Source organism: Nannospalax galili, unplaced genomic scaffold (genome assembly GCF_000622305.1).
Source record: "Nannospalax galili isolate Female #2095 unplaced genomic scaffold, S.galili_v1.0 scaffold87, whole genome shotgun sequence".
NCBI lineage: Eukaryota > Metazoa > Chordata > Mammalia > Rodentia > Spalacidae > Nannospalax > Nannospalax galili.
The window spans coordinates 9,547,321-9,566,296 of NW_008360320.1; the positions used below are offsets into that span (position 1 = coordinate 9,547,321).

Below are 18,976 nucleotides of genomic sequence, written 5' to 3' on the forward strand. Positions count from 1 at the left end.
GTATCTTCTGTCTATGTAAAGAATTAAAGTGAATAAAGCACAGACAAGTGAAGTCAAGAATTTTATTTGTGTACAATTTAAATGGTGTTTGTGAAGAAACAACAATGAACGTGTGAATAAGTGAATAAACTAGGGTGTTTTCTAAAGCACTTGTTGGAAGTGAAAATGCTCTGTCAACCAGGACCTCTTAATGACATGCTCTTCTGGGCACTAAGGAATTGTGGACATCTCTTGGCTCCTTCTACTGGGTCCTGATGTGCTGCTCCTAAGAATGCCCTGGCTGCCATTTTCACCTGGTAAGGTGCCAGGGGAAAGACCAGCTGCTCATATTTAGACTTTTGCAGCTATGACTCCCATATCCAATTCTGGCTCCTTTCCCCTATTTCCTGTACCCTCGGAAAGAAGGATGTTGGGTATACATGCCCTGCTCCAGCCTTCCATCAGACGCCACCCTTGGCTCATACCCCTTTTGCTGCCATCTGCTTGGAGACATAGAGTATAATAAAAGAGCTCCTATTTATTGAGTGCCTGCTGTGAGCTAAGTATTTACATGTCTAATTTCAAATTTTCACATGATCCTAGAAGGATGCTATCAGACCCATTTTTATAGCTCTGGAAAGGAACACTCAGAAAAGTTAAAAAAGCTCTCCAAAGTAATTTGATGCGGTGATTATATTTGGGCCTTTCCTCTTTTCCATCAGTGGGAGACACTTTCTCCTTCCTTGGAGAAATCTGTGAGCAGTCTTTGATTGACTCTTCGCTTTCCATAGCAGCCCTCCCTGGAGAGCTGCTCTTCCCTTCATCCCAGGCTGCTGTCCTGAATTTCCCACAGTGATTTGGCCCTGACGTTGAATTTTCTGGCTTCTTGTCTGTTAGACTCAATTGATATCTTAAAATATCTGATTAGTGCTTGGTAGTGTTGGCAGGTTAGCATCATATTTTTACAAAAGGGAAGTATATTTTAACACAAGTTTCTGAATCCACTCATTGGGAGAGCATATTTTTCCCATGTTAAACAGAAAAACTGGACAAAGAAATGACCACCTGTTAGCTGCTAATGATGTTCACATGCTTTTAAAAAAAGTAATTCTGGCTTTATCTGCTTACAATCTTGGCGACAAAACTCGTGGGAACATCAAGGGCACAGGAAGCCAAAGGCAGCAAACAGACAATACAGTTTGTGCTTGGGCTACTAATAAGAAAGAAGTTACTGTGAATCTCTGCGTCCACATAATCATTTAATCTCCAGAAAGTGACTTAAAGCTGAATATATTCTTTTCAAAACCTAAGTGTGCGGGTACGTGTTCAAACCTAAAACATAGATCAGAAGAGTTTCACACATGGTATTTCCTACCAGAAAAAAAATATTTTAAAAAGCATCAAATATAAAATATGCTAAGCACTATTTCAAACCCATGGTCTAATTTGATATTGTGTGGGTGGGTCAATCATTATGTCTTGCAAGTGAAAATGAATACATACATACTGATTGAACTTAACTTTGCATAATACAAAGATATTAACTGTGTCCTACCTTGTAAAAAGTACTACAGTTTGATGTCAGTTTCCTGATGAGGATTAAATTTTTATTTTTTAGCATACATCAATTCAATTTCAGGTTTGAAATAGGCTATCTTTTACCTGTTCACTTAAGTATTATGTAATGATTAAAAGAAGAGTTTACAAAAGCAGATTGCTTGAGTGTGATGTGCCTCATTGCATATTCCCATCGTCTTGTATATCTTGGTTTCTGTGTCTAAAATAGGGCTAAAAATGTTCGAAATGTCAGTGGATTGGTGAGAGTGTTCAGAGTCGGTATAAGTACTTAGAAAAACATCTGGAATGCAGTAGGTACACACTAGTTTTTGAGGAGTTATCATTAGTTTTAACTTAAAAGTCATTGTACAATTGCATAGATTTTGATTTGAATACAATAAATACAAGTCTCTTCCCTTATCTTTAGGCAGAATTGAAATTGGTCTCAAAGTAAATAAATGATTGTCTTTCTCAATGAAAAAAAATAGTAAAGAGAAGGAATGGGTATTCCACGCATAAAATTTTTTCCAGGGATCATTCTAAAACTTTTAGTGTGTAACTAGTCCTCAGTAGAGGACCTAATAGCCTCAGTTTCTCAAACACGCATTTGCAAACCTTAGTTTTTTCCACCACTTCAGGCTTTAGAAGCATGCCAAGGTCTCTTCTGCAATTGCTTGGCCTTCAGATCTGTAATCACTGCAGTATAAAACTTGTGTATTTACTACAAAATATTTATATACTTAACATTAAACATATATCAAGAGCTGAATTCCACTCCTGTAATCTTACTTTATTTTTGATACCATGTGAAACAACGGGGAAAACAATCGGGAATTGAAGGAAAACTATACTGAAATGAAATAGGTCCAAATAAAATGTTTTAAAAGGCATTGCTAAGTCTCCACCAATGCGCTGTGTACTTTATCAGCATAAGCAGTGACAATCTTAAACTTCAGCATTGCACAACTGGTTAAATTAATCAGTGTATGGAAGTTGTAAGACACTGTGGCCTGGGCCCTCAAATAATGTCTTCCTTTCATAAACAAGGTCTACTCTAAGTTCTTGTGTGATTTTTAGATTATGGGTCTAATAATCCAGTTTTGGAAGATATATTATCATATAATCACAACTTCCTTCTTCCTTGCTACATATGTAAGCTTGTATGTGTACATCTTTCCTAATGACACGTGTGTTAAAATAAATATAATCATCTAGCATACATTTTATCTGCAAGTGCATATGTTTATATTCACTTAGCATCCATTCTTAACTTACTGACTTGTCTTTACATTTCAAAAGCTAGGTAACTGCGTTCAGTTTTAAGCAGAGGAAAATGGCTGAAAACAGCTAGGTCCAAGAAAGAGACTATAATTCTTAAGACTGAAAAATTGGTTTCTCTGATTTCAAGGCTATCCATTTATTCTTTCTGAAGTCTAGGACTCAATTCAATTATATGAGATACATGTAACATGTTTTAATAGTCCCCTTTTGTTGAAGAAGAAGTAGGCCAGGAAAATAGCTTTTGAAATGTTCATGATCACTATGTAAGCAGAATAAGGTCTTTTTACTCCAAATTCAATTGTTTTAGTGCAGAACTCAGTGTAACCTTGGAAAACACCTAATTCATATCTGACTTCCTCTTTAGAAATGCACAGTTCTGGAATGTGCATTTCTAAATCTTTCTGGTGGTCTAAAAGTCTGCAAAGTTGCATAGGATGTTGACTTAGTTGGGCCAACTGTGGTGGTCACTCATGTCTTTAATGTGTGGAAATCAAATGGTCAGCATACCAAGGACTGGAGATGTTTGACATTTCCCACTCTCAAAATCAATCACCAATCTGAACTCCATGGCTATTACTCAGAGAGTCCAAGGTTTGCTGTAAGCAGAGACCATGACCTTGAAACAATTATTTTCTCAAAAGACATTAGCAACAATGATGTGAGCAGAGTGCCCAGACTGCCCTCCAGTGCATGAATCCCTGGTCAGGAAATGGCTACGAATCTTCCGGAGTAGTATGACTTTGGCTTATATCTCACTTCATGCATTTATATTTCATAAGCACTGCATTTAGACAGAGATAAAACGAGTAAGTCAAAGAAATACTTACTTAAAGATTTTCGGTGCTCCGGTTTCTGTTCTTTTAGATCAATGTTGTAGTGACTTAGCAGTTCAGTACTGGAGGATCTCTGGAGTTTGAATAATTCCAGGTTTCTTGATGGGCAACTTGTATCTTTTGGCTAGAAATAAACGTTGGCTTGAATGATTTTACTAAGAAAGGATTCACCAAATAATTTTGTGTTTTATTTTGCTGTTAAATTTAAGTGGGTTTTTTGAAATAAGATGATTGGAATAAGAGTTTATACTAAGCAGTGCTTACTAAGTAATGAATTACTCTAAGATTGCATGTGTATCAACTCAGTTAATCCTCATAGGGACTCTGCAGGGTCAACAGGTAGGCAACATTATTATTACTGAAGAAACCGAGACCGAAAAACAAACATGTACTTTGCCCAAGTTTATGTAGCTGGTAAATAATAGGGCCTCTATTTGAACTCCAGTGTTCTGGTTCCACAGTCCGTATTTAAAGGTAATAATCTATGTGTTTGTCATGTTATATATAGGGATTGTATTGATGATATGAAAAGATTAACTTATTTTAATTTTTAGAGTTACCTCCTAAAATATATAATGAAAGACTGATCTTATACTATTCTAAAAACTCCCAAGAATATTTTCCTGGAGTTGGAGAGGTCGCTCAGCAGTTGAGAGTACTGGTTGCTCTTACAGAGGACCCAGGTTTGATTCCCAGCACCCACATGGTAGCTAACAAGAGTCTATAACTCCAGTTCTAGGGGAAATCAACACCCTCTTCTAACCTCTGCAGACATTGCATGACATGGATGCAACTAATTACATGCAGGTAACACATTCATACACATAAAATAAAAATAATAAAATATTTAAAAAATTTTCTTTAAGATTTTATAATTGTTAATGAATTGAAATTAGAGTCAATAAGAAACTGTTTTAAATAATTTGAATTTTAATCACATATTCTGGATATGTGATTAAGTTAATTTCCTGAAGTTCTAGATATGTAATTTTCATGAGAGGAACATTCTGGCTTAGCTGGAAAATAATAAAATCAGTACAAATGATTTTTGTTTGCTGGTATTATAACAACAAGTATGTTCATAAATACATTGATATTTGCTTTAAAGAATATGTATTAGAGGTCTCATAAACTGAAAATGAAAAAAGGCAGTAGTTATTAAGTGCTTGCATGCTTTTTACAACCTCTAGTAAATGAATGTCCATGTTATTCCAGAATAAGAGCACTGAATTTTTGAAAGAGAGAAATAAATGGCAATTAGTTCTACAAATCGTATCTGAGGAAAAGGTTCTTTGTGGACTGTATTTCAACTTAAAATAAGTAATATCTTGCATCCTATCTGATCCATTTAAATACTTGTGTATCATAGACTGGAGCAGTAAAATTTAAACAACTCCCTTTTAATTAATAAATGTAATATCCCAAACAAATACATACCAATCTGTCAATTGTATTTTTGATAGCTTGGAACCAATCCAATATGATGAAATCAATATCTGACTGTAGAAGGAACTCATTTCCTGATACGGTTGTGATCTGGGGGAGAAATTGACAGGTCAGAAAACCATGTGTGATAGATTTCTAACATTAAAAAAATTCCATTCAAAAAACAAGCTTATTACACGGATGTATTTCCTTGTATTCTAGTAATTGTCTTTCTGGGAACTGAGAAGACTTTGGTTATTTTGAACTTCTCTCTATAAACTGTTCTTCATGTCATAACAAATACATGATTGTTTTTTAATAATAGAACGATTAATTCAGAGCAGATCTGAAGCTAAATTGCTCCAGCTTCAAAAGAAATAAGACAGGAAGTTGAGAAAGGTACAGACAGCACACTATGAAGTTAGTAGTCAGAAAAAAATGCACTCCAGTGTGTCAAAGTCATACTGTGCTTTTGGCTCTTTCCTGTTGGTCTTTTTCAAATGTGATAGTATCTCTATATTTGATTTCCTTTTATGTAGGGCTCCAAAATTGATTGCTTACCATAGAGACTAATGTGGACTTTTGCAAAAGGTCATTCAGATTAATAACTTTGCCTGTTTCTATCTTCCTATGGTAAAGCTCTATAAGAAAGCAATACAAGACCAATATCCTCAGAAAGGAAGTATACTAGAATCAAAGTTCATTTACACATTTGAACCTCTGCTAGAAAGTATTTATCAGATGAAACATTCAGTTTCTTGACTTTCAGTTCTGTTAAGTAATTGGTAGTGCTTAACAGGTAGCTATCTAGTTTTCATTAGAGGGAATCTTTTTCTCCTCAGAACTGTGAGAGGATAGGACCATCTAGAAATGGAGGAATGCTCTTGATTTTACGCATAAAGGGATCCCTAGAAGAAAATTTGAGAACAGTGGGTGTGGACATGCTTTTCGTATGAGGCCATCAATCTGGACTGAAGATTTCCCTTTGTGTTATTGACTCTTTGTTGCAACAAGAAGATGAACATTTTTTTCAATTACACATTAAGACAGAGGATAGAACGTTAGAGGACTGGTGTTTCCAGATCCTCAGTCAGGAGTCAGCCACCTCTTCTCAGCTCTATGTGCTCTAATGTGGGGCAAATGCTGAAATGTGGTGCGGGTTTGGATAAGCACAAATCAAGTGACAGGCTTTCTTTATAATTCTAGCCCTAACATGACAGTGTTAACCCAAATTAGCTTATGCTGGGGATTTGAGTAATTTTTATGGTAACACTTAACAACAATGATCTTAAGATTTGTAAGAAATGTTCATTACACATGTATGTATGTATGTGTGCATATATATGTATATGAATTTGTTACTTACTGTCAAAAGCCCTTTAGAGAGATACAGTACTACTCAGGCCTGCACAGAAAGCATTCTTGAGTGTCCAGTGTCAAATTAGGTCCCTTCTCCAGTAAAGAGAGGTCACAGTGTATGCAATTATAATAAAGCAAATACTGGAAGATAAATGATTTAATTACCTACCCTGGAATCTGACAAAATCCTGGAGCCAATCACTTTTTCTCCCTCTTTTTGAATAAAACTACAAGTAAAATTTGAGATGGCTCAAAATAGCCCTGTTTCATGTGTCCGTGAAAAGAAAGCTAAGCTGATATTTGCCTAATTATCTGAATACCATTGCAATATTCTTTACTTACATAAAATCTCAAATATTTACTTTTTAAAATATTGCCTCAGAAGTTGAAATCTAAAAATATAAGGTCACTTGGAGCTAGCACAAGGAAATTAGCAAAGCCCTTAACTTCTACCTTCATCCTAAATTTAAATATTTTGATTATGAATGTATTATAAACATCACAATTTGTTATTATACATAAAGGAAAATGTATTAGCCTGAGCACAAAGCACGACCTACTATGATATTTTTCTGCCAGTATAAATAAAACACTATTAAAATTATAAAAGGACAACAGTTTAAAAGTACAAGAAACAAACATAATTAGATTTACTATATTCTGAGGGTTTACAAAAGAGTCAGCATAGTTCAGTGTGGAGCCTAGTAAATTCAAACAGTGGTAAACACAAGGACGTCAGTGTATTTGCATTTTTGGTGTACATTATGCAAGGAAAGAGATCTTTTACTGCTAAGACAACCAAGCATAAACTGTAACTTTAAAATGTCTTTGTCCAAATATATTTCTGTATTAATCATACATAATCAGTAATTTATAAATTTATTTTGGGTGCTGGAAGAAGGACCTATATGAATGTGATTTGTTTGAATCCTCCATCAGAGACATCCTGTTCACATCCTCCCCTCGGTCTTCTCACAAATCTTTGCGTTCTTAGGCAGTCTGGAGAAGACTGCTGCTGCTCTCTACAGTTTAAATGCATCCATTTCTTAATTACAGTCAGTAATTGACTTTGTTCTGCTCCATCCCAGACACTCACAGGAAAGTAGTTTCCAAATGTCTAACTGGTAAAGTCCATTTAATTCAGCTTTCCAAATCCACTTTTTTTACATTATTACCTCTTAAGGATTTCTGATAAGTGGTTTGCTGAATCATATTTGCACTTTGAGCAATTGAATTTTCAACACTCTTGGGGGAAAAAAGGACATCAGTAAAGAAGGTTAGCTTTGACTAAACCTTTTGATTGAACAACATGTGATGCCAATCTAAAGAGGTGTACAACTAATAATGGGCAGAAGTAGTCTTCTCTTAAGCTACGCTAATGTACCCCTGCTACATCACGGTCTGCCTGTTTGACAGATGCTGACATTAAACAATAAAGGCAGAACTTACAAAAAACATGCTCAGCCTAGATAAAAGCTTCTTGTTACCATTTTGTTTAGATGCCCACTTTAGCCAAAGTCTAAGGAAATTCTCCATCTCCACCAGGCTGTGTTCTGGGGGATGTTGGAAAACAACAAAATAGACTTAGCTATCTATTAAAAATATATCTTTAAAAATATTTTATTTATTATTTTTGCTTTATGTGTATCAGTGTATTGCCTGCATATATGAAAGCACACTCATGTCACGCAACACCTGTTGAAGTCAGAAGAGGGCATTGGATCCTCTGTAACTGGAGTTATAAATTGTTGTTAAACACCATGTGGGTGCTGGGAACGGAACCCCAGTCCTCTGCAAGGGCAGCCAGTGCTCTTGAGTGCTCAGCCATCTTTCCAACCCCCAAAATGAATATCTAGGTAGCTTTTCACTCTGAGTATAGGTCTATCTCAATTTTTGGTAGTAAAAAAAAAATTATGTCACAAAATTATATAAGCATTCCCACCAACCTACATGCAGAGTAGATGACTTCTGAGGGCTTTTGGCATTTATGCAATGGCAGTTTCTCATTGGCTTGGAACTTTGGTCTGTGTCCTTAAGGTTCCTCCAAAGATGGAGGCAAGTGTATCCAAATTCTAAACTAGGAGATGTAGAAAGAAGATAACTGTTTTTTCCTCTTCTAATTAAATTGAATATTGTTATGTTAATTGAAAACATCTTAAAAGAATGGTGCTGTAATTTAAGGAATAATATGTGTATCTCAAGTATTATCCTTTCCAATGTTTTCAAGTATCACTCTTGCCAGAAATCATTGTGGCAGGCCTTTAAAAAGAGAAAAAGAACAACACAGAACGTGAAATGGGGGATAGTACGATGGGAGTGGACTCAGTGGAGGGAGTCTAAATATGATCAAAGTACTTTGGATTAAATTCTTGGAGAATAAATAATTTTTTAGAAGAACAAAAAACAAAAAATATAAAAAAGAATAACAAATGTTTGAGACAATAGGCTTACTTTGATTTAACTACGACACAATATGGACATATGTCAAAACGTTACATGATACCCCTGAAACAAATAAAAGTTTTATATATTAGTTAAGATATAAAATCAATTTTTATGTCAAAATTGTACTTTAATCTGAATAAGAAACTAATATTTAGGATGTCATATATCTTGTACATAACATTTTTCTATAGTTTTATTTATTAGGATAGAAATGAAATGTTTTTAAACCTTCACTTTTTTCTCACTGTCAAAATAATATAGATTTATTGTGGTGTATAGGAAAAATAAAAATAATAAAGAATCAAGTTCAAACTGTTCATTGCTATACAGATACAACATTGAAGACATTTGAATTTAGCCATTGCCAGTCTTCCATATATAATAATTATACTAATAGGATAATGATGAATGGATAAGTTGATGTATGGATAGATGCCCCATCAGTAAACTATATTTAATGGATAAATACTTCTGACGTCTGCTTTTCCAATTGAACCCAAATAACTCATGGGAAGATTAGCAAAGACACAAGAGAATCATTTTGCTACCGTCTCTCTGACGTACCACCTTTGTAGTTACAGAACAAATGCCACAAATGATTCTGTAATCAGGACTGAGAGGGTGTGTTCATGATCCATCACATGTCATTCATTAAAGGACTGATAAAGCATTCATTAAGTACACAGTGGAGTGCGTGAAGTTAGGGATATGCATACCGCCCTCAGAACCTGCCATCTGTTTGGCTAGATGGGACGTACGTGTATATGGATAAATAACAATAGAAAATGGTTTGTCTGAGTCTCAGTGTGAGCTGCAACAATGCACATGTCAAGGAGGGAGTGATTACTGCAGGCACATTTACACCATGGAATTATATGTAACTTTTGGCTGTGATATTTATAATAGGTTGATAGTATCAGAACTTTAGAATATTAAGGATACAAATAGTACCACTTGGTATGCAAAGTGCTATCAGCTCTAATGATCTCAAAGCACATATAATAAACATTCTACAAATGCAGTTTCCTTCCACTATCATAAAGCAGTTTTGCAAATGAAGAAAATGAAGCAAGTGAAGAAAATGACAATACCATTCTATCAAATTGGCATCATTAAAATAATAGAATTAAGAGATTACAAAGATCTTGATTTCTAGGTTGCTAGTTCTAAGCACGCAGTACAGTTGCATCCCAACAAGGGCTCTGTGAGCATACTGCACAGAACCATGATGATTTCCCTTCAGTTATGAAATTTAGAATAGCAACCTTTACCAAGTTGTTTGCTTACTGTTATGGTAAAGATGGAGCATTAAAAAAGAATCTCAACACTGATATTATCTTTTCTGCCTCCCTTCCCCACAAGCAAACATCCTCTTGGCTATGAAAAACAAGATATTTAAGGTAGATTAGAGGCATTCAGAAATATAAAGTAGAAATTTCTAAATTTCTAGACATGACTCAAACAATCCTGCATGTGAACAAATTAGTATTTCACAAGGAACCAAAGAAGATATCCCACCTTAAGGAGACTGAAGCTGTGCATAGGAAAAGTATAATAAAATCTGCCTAATAACCAAGGGGTCCTAACACACATTAAATGTCATGGCCACAGTGCTTTTAGGAATAGCTAGATGAGAGGAAGGGAATTTGATCACTGTTACATTTGGAGATACTTTAGACTTCATGATGACATCATTATACTTGAATTAAATAAAGTAGAAAATAGTTATGTCACAATTTACTAAATTTGTTTGATGTGAACATGTATTATTTAATAATCTTCATAGCATGAAATATAGATGCACATTTTGGCTATGTCATAATGAGATAACAACACCTAAAATGGAAGCAATATGCTTAAAAAGCATAATAATCCAGAGTTGCATTTCTTTTGTCTTGTCTCACACTCATTGATTCAGATGACCACATAAAGCTTGTTGTGGTTATGCTAATAGTTAAATTACATGGTCTCAAAAGTGTTTATGACCATTGAAGGAATTATGTTATCAGTCTGTATGTCACCCTCAAATCACAGTCTCCTCGAGTAACTCCTAACATTTTTTTTTAACATGTCAGAGCAAAGTTAACATAAAACTAAGGGTAAAATATCAGCTTGAAGTGAAAGGTCTTCAATTTGTCTTTCCAAAAATGTCCCTTGTTGAAGTGTTTTGTGGGAAAGTGCCTGTCTCATGTTCTCAATGTTGCTAGATGTTAAGTAAATATATGCTGATTACAAAAAGTTGCTTTGGTAACTCTCTTATTAAAATGCATTTGTAACCCCCATCTGTCATGAAAGTTTTGAAAAGTTTGTTTACTTTGGATAGCAGCCTCATCCAGGGTTACCGTAGCAAACAATGATAACAGTCTTCAGAAGTTGTGTGAGGAACAAGCCACCAGGGACCCATTTTTGTTTTAATTGGCACACACAAACACTTTTCTGGTCTGTCAAGAAGATCACGCTAATATGCATAGAGGGTGTTATATTCTCGCTTTGGGGAGCAGTAAAGCTCCCTTTATTTAAGTAATTTAAATGATAGACTGCAAAAACTTTGTAAGTCAGAAAAATGTTTTATACTTTCTAAGGGAATATTTGTTTTAAGCAACGGAAAATGTTCAACAAAGCTAAAAGATGTTGAACTTCGTGTTGTAATTACCCTGCTTCTTCTGACTGTGAACTTCTCCTAAATCTGCATTTCCTAAGCCAGCCTGGCCACCAAAGGACCCGTGTTTCCACAGCTCCCCCTGTGTTTACAAATGTGCTGCATTTGTTTCCAGATGTCTTTTTGGATGTGTTCTCAGTGTGTTTGGGGTGATTGATTTGCATGTACATTTATTAGAAATCTCAGTGGTGTCATCATATCAACATAACCTGCCCATGTAAGCAATTTTGTATTTAATGAAAAGTAAACAAATGTTGAGTTACATACACGACAGATCTCAAGAGCATTCTGAAATATAAGGTTAAGGCCGGCCTTTCAAGAAACAATGCTTTTTAATTGAAATTGAGCTGTACTTTTGACACTCAAATAATTTGGTCCATGAATTCTTATATCAGAGGTTTGTTCCACAAAATGAAACTGACCGTGCAGTACATATTCACACACATGTCACATGCCCACTGTTTATTAACGTATTTAAACTCCACACTTAAGTCACACAAACAAGCAAACAAAAACTCACGTTCATTCTTTGATCTGTGTTAAAATGTTTTAAGTACTGAGAAACAGACCTCTCAATATTCATGAAAGAATACTATCCAAGTAATTAGTAGATAGTTTAGCAGTTTCCACAGATTTGCAGTCAGCTACACCCAAACTTTTGCCTGTGGTGCTTGTATGAAAAACGACAGGAGAAGTGACTAATCAAAGCAGTTGGTGTATAAAGGTATCAGCACAGAGTTTTATGACTCTTCATCCTTACTTTTAAATTTGGGGGGAGTTGTCTTAACATAAACTCTACATCATCCTTAGATTTGTTTTCCCTGAATCCCAGGGATTCATTTACACCCTGAGCTGTGTTCACTGTGGCCAGTTTGTTCATCTAGTCACATGACCTTTGGACATTCGTTGCCCTTATCATTGTCAAAGTGAAATGACTTTATTACTGTTGTCATTATTTAATTAAGACTCAATTTAAGGATTTGTTTAAATTGAAAATTTCTTTTAAAAGTACAAAGTTTCCCCTCCCATAGGATATGCTAAATGTGTGCTTTTCTTTCTATATCTTTTGGACCTATGTATAAAAACTATGTATCTATTGCCTATATCTTTTTTATTTTTTATTTCTTTGGTCCTTTTGAGACAGGGTCTCCCTGTAGCCTCAGCTGGAACTCACTATGTAGATCAGGCTGGCCTCAAACTGACAGAGATCTGCCTGCCTCTGCCTCCTGAGTGGTGGGACTAAAGGTGTGTGTCACCACGCCCGGCGTGTGTCTATATCTTAAAGGTGACATCATACACACTATTATGAAAATTTGTGTTTGCTGTCATTCTGAGGTCTCCCACAGCTGTTACAGTGCAGTGTAAACCCTTTCATTGCCCCATCTCACCCTGTGTGCTTTGGCTCCCATCAGTGCTGCAGTCTCATAGCCCATGCTTCCCTTTCCACTTCCAGGATCTACACATACAGAAATAATTTTGTTCCCTAGCTGTCTTACGCTAGTGTTCATTCTTCCCTTAGACCAGGTTGCTCCTGCTGCCAGAACCCTCTGACTTCCTCTGTCATCTCATTCGAATCAATTTAGATGTTGCTTTTTCAGTAAAGTCTTCTCTAAAATAGACATCACCCCTACAAGTGTTCCCATGATGCATACTACTCTGTCACAGCACAAAATGATCTACAGTACTATTCCCGTGGATTTTTCCATTCTCCTTACACTATAATTACTCTGAACCAATGGCTGTGTCCATGTCTGACTGAACAGCTCACACACAGGGATACTACGGATAGTAAAAGAATGAAAATGGTCACCTTATTCACGTCAGTAAATGGATACTATCTTGTTTGATATGGCATGATATCTTTAATCCATCTTCCATTATAATAACATCTTGAAAGATGCAATAAGGTTTCATGCATTCAGATAGTACAGGTAAGATAATTTTGGTACCTGTTGATAACACTTAAGCAGGGTAGGCTAAGAAAACTATTCTGAACATTGAGAATAACAGTCTGAAGGATATATTTTTTTCATCAGTCAACAAGTTTTAGTCTTCAGAAAATAAAATGACAAGTTTAGAGGGACCAAGAAACACCAAGAATTGTGTGGACTTCAGTGCTTGTGACTGCATTTCAAAGCCACCCGTGGTTGTATGGGAGGATCTATGCTCCGTGTATGGAACTTTCTAATCATGAGTTACCAGTTCAGGAATCTGGACACAAGTCCAAGGTTTTTGAGAGTTAATTCTGAAGTTAACAGGTCAGTTCCTTAGAGGACCACAGTGATGCAAAATGTACTTTGCCAATCCATCACTACTGCAGACACTGACCTCCCTAAAACATGAATGAACATGAATAAACAAGGACACTCTGGTGGGAGATGGTACTATTTATGCCACTAATACTTTTATGTAGCTGCATTAGCTAATTTTCAGATTTGGTGACTTAAGAAAATACAAGTATTATCACTTACATATTACTCGTACAAGTCTCCTACTAATAAGTGCTGAGGTTGCACAATAAGAATAAAAGATGCTCCCGTATGTAAGTGTATCTGTGCTATTGTAACATATTTGGCAATGATTTTGAGTGTTTATAAAACATTCAGGAATTGTTCCATGTCTACTTACATTAATGAGAACACCTGTTTGCTTTACTGCCATACAGACTTATTTGCATCAGATTCAGGTTTTCACATACTGTACATCACTTTTTGCAACAATTAGATGCTTATAGAGAAATATAGCTAAGGGAAAAATAGCAGCTTGAATGCCTCCCGGCTCCAGGCAATTCAACTCCAGGTTGCAGTGAAAAACAGAAGCCTGCTGAATTATAATACTGCCACGTAGAAGTGGATGTAGGTGTGCTTTATATTTTCCACGTTTAGAGAACAGCAGGTACACATAAAAACCTGGGCTTTAATCTTTGAGAGAAATTACAGCCAACTACAGTAGTTTCCAGACAAAGATGGCAACAAGTAAGGAATGAAGAAACCACCAGAAGGAAGATTCTTTGTGGTCCGAGGGGACTCTTACCAAGGCTGGTCCCTGCCAGTCTTGCAAAACTAAGGAACTCCAGCATATCTTTGGACTGTGGAGGAAATGTACAGCTGCTGGCGTACCTCATCTTGCGTCCATCATTTGTCATGGAGCCTCTGGTGAGGACAGGGCTGAAAGGAGCTAAGATGCTAATCAGTCACTTCCAGGCTTCCGGCCACTCTGAGTACACCAAGGGCCGGAGAGAAGGCTCAGAGGTTAAGAGCACTAGCAGTTCCCGCAACCACATGGTGGCTAACAACCATCTGTAACTACAGTTCCAGGGCATCCCATACCCTACTCTGTTCTCCACAGACATTGCATGCATAGGTGCATTTATGTACATGCAGGCAAAGTATTTATACATGTAAAATGAAAAAATAAATAAAAATTTAAAAAAAAGATACACCATTGTTTCCAGAAGCCAGTGAGTCTGTTTTATTCACATCCCATAGTAAATAGTCACAACTTCTGAAGGTCTCACTCTATGATACGCCTGTCTGCCACTCCCCATAGGATGCTAAAGAGCCTGTGATTTAAATATTTTCAGTTATTGAAGAGAGCACTTGTGCAATTCTGTCGATTCACAGCCTCTATTATCATCATTACATTTGAGAGGTGCAATATTTACATCAAAATGACTCAGTCGGTGATATATTCTAAAGATAAATGTGTATTTATGTTATGAAGAAGTGTGATCTATAACTATTTTCTCTGACATAAACAGAGCACCTCTGTGCTATCTAGTAAACACAGACTAGCCTAGGCACACATGAACGATTCCCAGTAACTAATGCCACTTTGTCCTGGGGAATGAGGAGATTGGGACCATAGGAAATACTAGTGGATGTTTTTCTCTACTGACTATGTGGTTTGGGCAGAGGAAGCAATATTAAATAGGGACTTGGGGATCAATGGTGGAATTTTTGTCTGGAATACAAGCTACATAATTTAAGAAGTAAAGGTGAAATCTTTTAATTTCTGATCATTTTGAAATTGTATTTAATCACGAGCTTAATGATCTAATTTTTTTTACTCTTTATTAAATAGCATCATTATTCATTAAGGGTGATAGATTAAGTATCTGTTTAATTAGGAAACTCATGAACAAGGAGACATTTCCCTTTTTACATTAATTATAATCTTAAATAAATTGAAGATATTGAAATTTATGCTGAAAATACACAAAAATTTGTAATTTGGCCTATTGGGAAAATTCTTATTCATTAAAAATGATTATCTTTTTATTTTATTTATTGTTTTTATTTTATGTGTATGAGTGTATTGCCTGCATGTGGGTAGGTTCACCTGTGTCATGCACTGCCCATGAAGTTGAAAAGAGGGTGTCAGATCCCCCAGAACTGGAGTTACAGATGGTTGTTAGCTACCGAATGGGTGCTAGGAATCAAAACTGGATTCCCTGCAAAAGCATCCAGTACTCTCAACCCTCAAATTCTTTGTATTTGTATTGTTTACAAACTAGTTTTGCTAGTTTGCTAATAGCGGATTTTCTTACATTGTCATGCATGTTCAGTTTTGACTGAACTTGCCCCACATGCTCTGCTTTTCCCATCACACTGCCCACTTGCTACTTAAACCCTTCCCCCCAGGAGTCCTCTTTCCACTTTCAGGCTGCATGTATTCTCTTACCCTCCTTTTGGCCTCCCTTAAAGCCTCTTTCCCCTCTCCTAATATGAGGCTCTTTATAGCTTCCTCGCCTCTGTACACACTAACTTACACATAGTACAAATACATAAAAACTGGAAGCTAGGATCCACATATAAGAGAGAATGTGTAGTGTTTGTCTTACTGGTAAACCTCACTCAGTATTTTCCAGTTCTTTCCAGTTTCTTACAGATTTCATAATCTCACTTCTCTTTATGGCTGGATAAAATTTCGTTGTGTATATGCACCACATTTTCATTATCCATTCATCAGTTGATTGACATCTAGCCTGATTCCATTTCCTCGCCACTGTGAATGGAACAGCAATAAACATGGATGTGCATTATTTTTGTGTTAGGAATTATAGTTTTGCTAAAAATGGAGTTTTAAACTAACAAATCTTTTTTAGTCCTATTAGTTTACAGCTATCCCAACCCAGGTGCCTTCCCTTGCTTTTGATCTGCTGTTCGTTCTGCTGGTTGGCATGTTACAATCCATTTTCTGCATCCACTCACTTCTTTACTCCTAATTGAAACTTCACAATTTGCCTTTTGTCTCTATAATATTTTGCCTTTCCTCCTCCTATGAACTATATATAACAATGACCAAGTTATTTAGAATCTGTGTTTTTATGTTTCAACTGCAATTGAGAAAAATCATTAATACCTACTTCATAAGACTTAAAATCTCTAGGGGTCATAATAGGGCTGTCCTGTCAGTCTGTACTCACTCCATCATACCGTGTACCTATTATACCTGTCTAGTCTCTCATTCAGCACTTTAGAGAGATAATGTTCCTGGATGACAATGACCACATGTCCTTTTGTTTGGCTGAGCACTTGGGGTAACACAGCTCTCAGTTAAGGACTGTGGAATGAATGATAACTCAGCTAGTTTGGGTTAATACAGTAAAGTCGTACCAGATTACAAGAAGCCATGCAATTTAGAAAGCATTTGAAATGTTAGATAAGAAGAAAGCAGTGGGGGCTGGAAGAGATGGCTCAGCAGTTAAAAGATCTGCCTGCTCTTGCAGAGGATCAGATTTGGTTCTTAGCACCCACATGGCAGCTAACAACCATCTGCAGTTCCAGGGCATCCAAAGCCCTCTTCTGATCTCTACAGGTATTGCACACATGGGTATGCTTGTGTGCAGGCAAAACATTATAGACATAAAAATAATAAATAAATAAATAAATAAATAAATAAATAATAAGAGGAAAGCAATTGGTCCTTGGGCACACATTTCTTATCACAGTGTACTACTACTTCCCTTACTGTAAATATGACCCTCTTCTAAGGGGTGTGCCAAAGTATTTCTCTGAAAAGATGATATACCACCTCTGTATGATTACCAACGCCCTTCCATTGTCTCCTGGGTTTTCTAAGGCCTTTTCTGCTTGTTGGTCTTTGTGTTCTTTTCTACAAAGCTGAGGCAGCTTGTTTCTCTGCCTCTGACTTTTGATGTAGACCTTTGATATGCTTGGCATTTGAATTAAAATTGTTCACTCACCCCACAGGGAGGTTACATAAATCTGTGACCCGGAATGTTAAGAATGCACCTGGTCATTAATGCTTTGATTTCTCCAAAGCTCTGTTTGTTACTGTATTAGGGTTCTGGTACCAACTTCTGTATTAATTACTTTTCTGTTGCTGTGATAAAACACCATGACCAAGGCAACTCATGTAAGAGTTTATTTTGGCTTACATTTCCAGAGGAATAAGAGTCCATCATGGTGGGAGACAAGGCAGCAAGCAGAGACATGGTGGCAGAAGCTGAAAGTCAAGAGTTCACATCTCCAAAGGAAACCAGGAAGCACAGAGCAAACTGGTAGTGGGTCATGGATATATACACTCAAATCCCCTAGTGTTATACTTCCTCCAGCAAGGCCACTCTTCCTAAACCTCCCAAAACAGCACTACCAGCTGGGGACCAAGTGTTTAAACATGAATTGAAAGCTAAGACTTCCCCCTGGACATTTTGGGCTTCTGATGCCCTTAAGTCACCAGGCTAAGAAAGGAATAACAGTATTAGGAGGAGTGATTGACCCGGGCTTGGACTTGTTCTCTACAATGGAGGTAATGAAGATTATATTTGGAAGGCAGGAGATTCCTTAGGGTGGCTTTTGGTGTTACCATGTCCTGTGATTAAGGTCAGTGGGAAACTGCAACAACCCAATCCAGACAGGACAACAAATGGCCCAGACCCTTTAGGGATGATAGTATGGGTCCCTCCTCCAGGGAAATATCCAAGACCTGCAGGGGTGCTTGCTGATGGTGGAGGAAATGCAGAATGGGTCATAGAGGATGGTAGTTACAAATACCAACTTAGGCCACGTGACCAGTTGCAGAAATGTGGATTGTAATTGACATGAGTATTTTTGTCCTATTTGGTTAAGAATAGGCTTGTACATGTATGCACATATGTTAAGCAGACACTTGAGTTATTCTTTCTTGAATGTGTAATTGAGATGTGTTAAGTGGTTAAGTGTTGTGAACCTATATGATTATATTGGGTCATGAGATACTAAAAGACTAAGCATTCCTCGAAGACCTTATCATGTACTCTAAGATATATAATGCATTGGTCATTGTATGATGGGATAGTCATATCATGTTAGGTGAAATTATGACCTCAACATTTTGACAAGGGGTGGACTTGTGATGGCTAATCTTGGGTGTCAACTTGACTGGATCTGAGATTAACTGAAATGAGAGAGATCTTCTTGATTGTATCATCTGA

At 36.5% G+C, this 18,976-nt stretch overlaps 1 protein-coding gene across 1 annotated transcript in view; it reads right to left on the reverse strand.

Moving 5' to 3' along the window:
* The window catches only part of Arhgap15 (Rho GTPase activating protein 15), a 612,017-nt gene that overhangs the window by 271,605 nt on the left and 321,436 nt on the right, over window positions 1–18,976 (reverse strand). Inside the window, exons 7-8 of the mRNA XM_008825192.2 lie at window positions 5,088–5,186; window positions 3,645–3,774 (exon numbers count right to left, since the gene is read on the reverse strand). Coding sequence (XP_008823414.1) covers window positions 3,645–3,774; window positions 5,088–5,186 — 229 coding nt within the window. The remainder of the gene's footprint in view (window positions 1–3,644; window positions 3,775–5,087; window positions 5,187–18,976) is intronic.